We start from the raw sequence: 5646 nt of genomic DNA, 5'->3' as shown, positions 1-5646 counted from the left end.
AAAAAAAAAAAAAAAAAAAAATCTAACAGGTAAAATTAGAAAGCTAACAGTTTTACTGGCTGATAGAAGGGGAAGATTTCCTATCAGGGCATACATTGCTCTCAATGGATATAAAACCACTACCCAGTTTTGTTTTCTTGTTTTTTTTTTTTTTTTTTTTTTTGAGATGGAGTCTCACTCTGTCGCCCAGGCTGGAATGCAGTGGCATGATCTCGGCACACTGCAACCTCCGTCTCCCAGGTTCAAGTGATTCTTCTGCCTCAGCCTCCCAAGGAGCTGTGACTATAGGAGCGCGCCACCACAACTGGCTAATTTTTGTATTTTTAGTAGAGACGAGGTTTCACCATATTGGCCAGGCTGGTCTCGAACTCCTGACCTCCTGACCTTGTGATCCACCCACCTCAGCCTCCCAAAGTGCTGGGATTACAGTTGTGAGCCACTGCGCCTGGCTGCTACTACTCAATTTTAAGGTATTATAAAAGGGAACGTCCTGGGGATGGAGCTCTAAGCAAGTCCGCCTGTGCTCACTGCTCACCTGCCCCTCTAGTATCTCTCTTATCCTGCCTCAGCCTGCTCTCTGATGGTGAGCTAACATGGGAGGGCCTGCTCAGAGCCCAACCTGGGCTGCAGGAGCACAGCAATGAACGCACTCCTCCTGGGGAATCACCTTAGGGGAGGAGTAACACGTCTTAGGGGAATGGAGTACCTTGCCTTAGGGGAGTACCACGCCTTAGGGGAGTACCACGCCTTAGGGGAGTACCATGACTTAGGAGAGTATCTTATCTTAGGGGAGTACCACAACTTAGGTGCTCAAGAAATATCTGTTGAGCTAGATAGCATCCTTCTTGTAATGGTTGACCAAAGTCTTACCTTTCTAACACATTTCTTGGTATTCATTTGGGATGAAACTTGAAGGATTTTCAGAATGAAATATTTTGGTTTATTAAATGGCTGATTAAAAGAACTAGACTGAGGGAACTGTGTAACCACTGAGTCTTTTCTCTGTGAGGAAAAGGTACGTTGAAAAGGAGGAAGACATAACTCTGGAAGCCTGACTATCCTTGGTGAGAAATGGCAAGGCAGGACTTCCTGGCACAAATGAGGATGAAAATCTGAGATGCCATCATGCTGTGGCTGAGCCCATATTTTAAATTTTTGTAAATGTAATTATGGAGAGAATAATTGAGTCTTTAAGATACTGATATCACTTAATCCTTTCTATTTATATACACAGCTTTTCACTTTCAAAATTATTGGCAAATAAAACCAATAAACCAGCTCATAGCTTTTTTTTCTTTTTTTTTCCTTTTCGAGACGGGGTCTTGCTCTGTCACCCAGGCTGGAGTGCAATGGTGCGATCTCGGCTCACTGTAACCTCCACCTCCCGGGTTCAAGCGATTCTCCTGTTTCAGCCTCCTGAGTAGCTGGGATGACAGGTGCGTGCCACCACACCTGACTAATTTTTGTATTTTTAATAGAGATGGGGTTTCACCATGTTGGTCAGGCTGGTCTTGAACTCCTGACCTTGTGATCCGCCCACCTTGGCCTCCCAAAGTGCTGGGATTACAGGCATGAGCCACCATGCCTGGCCGCTCATAGCATTTAATAAAGGAAGAAGAACATTTACCAGGTCTTAAGACCATTTCAGGTGTTTCGAATTTAGCTGTGGTCATGACAACTTGACATCCACCTCTACATATTGAAAAGGCAGCCAGATGTTTTCTCCTTACCCCATGTAGTCCAGGTCAGAGAATATGAAAGTCTTGTTGATGTCAAAGCCACAGGCAATGATGTCCTTGGCATTCTCCACTGCATAGCCATAGGCCTGGTCCAGGGTCAGGTCCTTCCACAGATACTTCTCGTCATCCGTCATCTGGATGACCAAGGGCACGTTAAACACATCCTGAAGCCACCTAAAGAAACACAGGGGAAGAAAGCTAATGTCTCATCCCCCCTGTGGAGGAATGCCATCGTGCATCTGAAAATACAGTTCCTACTTACAATGTATGTTAAAACTTCCTTGCCTACAAAATCACAATTTGAATCATGATATGAATTTGATTATGGATAATGATAAGGTCTACTACCACTTATTGACCAAGATGGCCCTGTATGCTCTGTGTCAGCTGCTCTACATACTTTGTTTTGAAGCCTTACAATAGTTTTATGAGGTAGATATCTTCACTCTCATCTTGCAGATGTGGAAACTTAGATTCAGAGAAGTAGCCGGCCCATGGCCACGCGGACAGGGAGCAGGATGAGAAGAGGAGCAGGCCTGGCTGACTCCAGAGCTTCACTCTCCCCATCATCCCATAGTCCTCTAAAGTGAGCCCAGGAACAAAGTGAATGGAAGCCAAAAACATGCCAACTCTTGGTATCTTGGTTGCTCAGCAAATGAACTAGCATGATCTTGTCAGTTCTAAACATGGTTTATAAGCAACATTCTCAATTCACTGAGAGTAAGAAAAGCCATAAGATCCAATACTTACTTTGTGAAAATAAACGGAATGAGGTGACCCACATGCATGGCTTCAGAAGAGGGGCCCCGGCCTGTGTACAGATAAAACGGCTTCTTATTTTCATAGGCATCGAGAACCTGATTCATGTCTCTAAAGGAAAAAGGAGAAGAGGAAGACTGTGATTTTCTGAGAAAAATATCAAGGCACTAGTGTACTTTTGGAAATGAAAAATATAGACAGAGACAAAACAACATGAATAACTAGAGTCTGTTACCTTTGGTGCTTATGATATAAAAATGACAGGAAACTTCTACTGAAATAGTTTCTCCTGTGAGTGTTTTAAAAGATAACATGTATAGGTTTGCAGCCAGGCGGGGTGGCTCACGCCTGTAATCCCAGCACTTTGGGAGGCCGAGGCGGGCGGATCACGAGGTCAGGAGATCGAGACCATCCTGACTAACACGGTGAAACCCTGTCTCTACTAAAAATACACAGAATTAGTTGGGCATGGTGGCAGGCGCTTGTAGTCCCAGCTACTTGGGAGGCTGAGGCAGGAGAATGGCGTGAACCTGGGAGGCGGAGCTTGCAGTGAGCCGAGATTACGCCACTGCACTCCAGCTTGGGTGACAGAGCGAGACTCCGTCTGGGAAAAAAAAAAAATGTGTAGGTTTGGAATAATGTGTTGAAAAGATGGATCCAGCTGTGTAGTTACTGGGATTCTTGGAATCCCTCCAAACATCAGTGCTGACACACTGTGACCTTGGTACACTTCCCTGGGGACACTAGGCCAATACCATATGATCTTCGCTCAGAATCACCTAGCCCCGAGGACTCTCAGACCAAGACCAGGCAAACTGCATGGGACCAGACAGTCCTGGCTTAGTAGGGAAAGTAAGAATTTTCTTCTGGGAGTTCAAAGGTCATGTCCCCAGTTGGAGATCTATCTAGGCCCCTCAGCCAGCTTGGGACTAGGTATCCTCATCTGCAAGTCACTCTAGAGTCATCCCCCTCCCCACCAGGCTGCTTCCAATCACAGCTGCCTGCGCCCCACCTTCAGAGACTGATTCAATGGATATGAGGCGCTCTCTGGGACTGTGTTTGTTTGTTTGTTTATTTATTTATTTATTTATTTATTTAATTTATTTTTGAGACAGAGTCTCACTCCGTCATCCAGGCTGGAGTGCAGTGGCACGATCTCTACTCACTGTAACTTCCGCCTCCTGGGTTCAAGCGATTCTCCTGCCTCAGCCTCACGAGTAGCTGGGATTACAGGCACCCGACACTACGCCCAGCTAATTTTTTGTATTTTTAGTAGAGACAAGGTTTCACCATGTTGGCCAGGCTGGTCTCGAACTCCTGACCTCGTGATTCACCCACCTTGGCCTCCCAAAGTGCTGGGATTACAGGTGTGAGCCACTGCACCCAGCCGGGAATGTGTATTTTTAAAAAGCTCCGTGAGGGGTTCCAATGTTCAGCAGGGTGGGAAACCAACACGCCAGGATGAATGTCCTTTGTTTCTGGGTAATGTGTCCCCAGATACAAGATGAATAACTACCTTTTCCAGAGGTCTGGGTAGGAGAATCTAGAGAACGGTATTCTGAAAGTGACTTCTCCTTATATTCCCCAAGCCAAGGGTCACCATTGCTTATCTCTGGACAGATACAATTGTGGGTGTTCTGGTTTTTGGGCTTAGTTTTCATTTTTTTCCCATAAAATACTCACATACTCCTTTTGAAATAAGGAGGCCGGGCGCAGTGGCTCAAGCCTGTAATCCCAGCACTTTGGGAGGCCGAGACGGGCGGATCACGAGGTCAGGAGATCGAGACCATCCTGGCTAACATGGTGAAACCCCGTCTCTACTAAAAAAGTACAAAAAACTAGCCGGGCGCGGTGGCGGGCGCCTGTAGTCCCAGCTACCCGGAGGCTGAGGCAGGAGAATGGCGTAAACCCGGGAGGCGGAGCTTGCAATGAGCTGAGATCTGGCCACTGCACTCCAGCCTGGGCGACAGAGCGAGACTCCGTCTCAAAAAAAAAAAAAAAAAAGAAACAAGGAAAGAAAATAACCTATAATTTTGGAAGGAAAGAATCTTTCTTTGGTTCTCACAACTAACCAAATTAAACTTTTATGGGCTTACAGAAGAGAAAAAAATGCAGTTGTCCTACGAGCTGCTTTTTTTGTGTTTATGCGGAGCAGCTGAGAACTCACTGTGTGCTCGGTCCTGGGGTGAGGTGCTTCTGACAAGTGTGCAGAAATTTACTGGGCTCCAATTTTGAGCTCCTGTTTTATGAGGATGGGTTCCAGCAGAGGCTCATTCAGCTACTGAGGGAACCCAGTCACCTGCCCACCACTTGAAGCTTGACTGTGCATGGTAGATCTCATTTAATCTCTAATTTTACAGATGACAAAATCAGACAGAGGAGCAGTATGAAATCTGAGAATGGGCAAATGCCTCAGGTCCTATGCTTTCCTAAGCCAAGAGGCTACAGGATTACTATACTGCAGTCAATAAATAAGTCACAAAGGCAGTGAGAAGAACCATGCAATGCTAAGATAAAAAACGTTGACTACAAACCAATAAAATTAGTAAACTTTGAACCAAAGTGACTGGGTGTGTGTGTGTCGGGGGGGTGGAATAAAAGAGAATACTCAAATTACCAAAATCAGGCATATAAGAAGGGGCATTACTACTGATCTTATAGGAATAAAAAGGATTACTGTATAAGGGAATACTATGAATAACTGTATGCCAATATATTAGATAATCCTGATGAAATAGACAGATTCCTAGAAACAAACTACTGAAACGAACCCAAGAAGAAATAGAAAATATGAACAGATCTGGAACAAACAAAAAGACTGAATTAGTAATGAAAAAAATTTCTACAAAAAAAAGCCCAAAACCCCATTTTCACTGGTAAATTCTATCAAATGTTCAAAAAAGAATTAACACCAATTCTTCCCAAGCTTTTCCAAAAACACTAAGAAATACTTCCCAACTCATTCTATGAGGCCAGTATTATTCTGATACCAAACCAAAGACATTAAAAGAAAACTATAGACCAATATCCCTTATGAACACAAACGTTAAAATCCTCAGCAGCTCACAAACCAAATCCAGCAACATATAAAAAGGATTATACACCATGATTGAAAATCAATTTTTTTTTTTTTTTTTTTTTTTTTTTT

The 5646-nt window shown here is 44.2% G+C and overlaps 1 protein-coding gene across 5 annotated transcripts in view; it reads right to left on the bottom strand.

The window, feature by feature from the left end:
* WARS1 (tryptophanyl-tRNA synthetase 1) overlaps positions 1-5646 on the bottom strand; it is a 47040-nt gene that overhangs the window by 16091 nt on the left and 25303 nt on the right. For all 5 annotated transcript variants that reach the window (XM_017892298.1, XM_017892294.1, XM_017892295.1 and 2 more), the window contains 2 exons: positions 2490-2609; positions 1731-1913 (listed from right to left, as the gene is read on the bottom strand). In XM_017892298.1, the coding sequence (XP_017747787.1) occupies positions 1731-1913; positions 2490-2609 (303 nt within the window). The remainder of the gene's footprint in view (positions 1-1730; positions 1914-2489; positions 2610-5646) is intronic.

Source organism: Rhinopithecus bieti, unplaced genomic scaffold (genome assembly GCF_001698545.2).
Source record: "Rhinopithecus bieti isolate Rb0 unplaced genomic scaffold, ASM169854v2 scaffold_20150, whole genome shotgun sequence".
Lineage (NCBI taxonomy): Eukaryota > Metazoa > Chordata > Mammalia > Primates > Cercopithecidae > Rhinopithecus > Rhinopithecus bieti.
The sequence above is the reverse complement of the archived record's forward strand: the minus strand, read 5'-3'. Positions and strand labels throughout refer to the sequence as shown.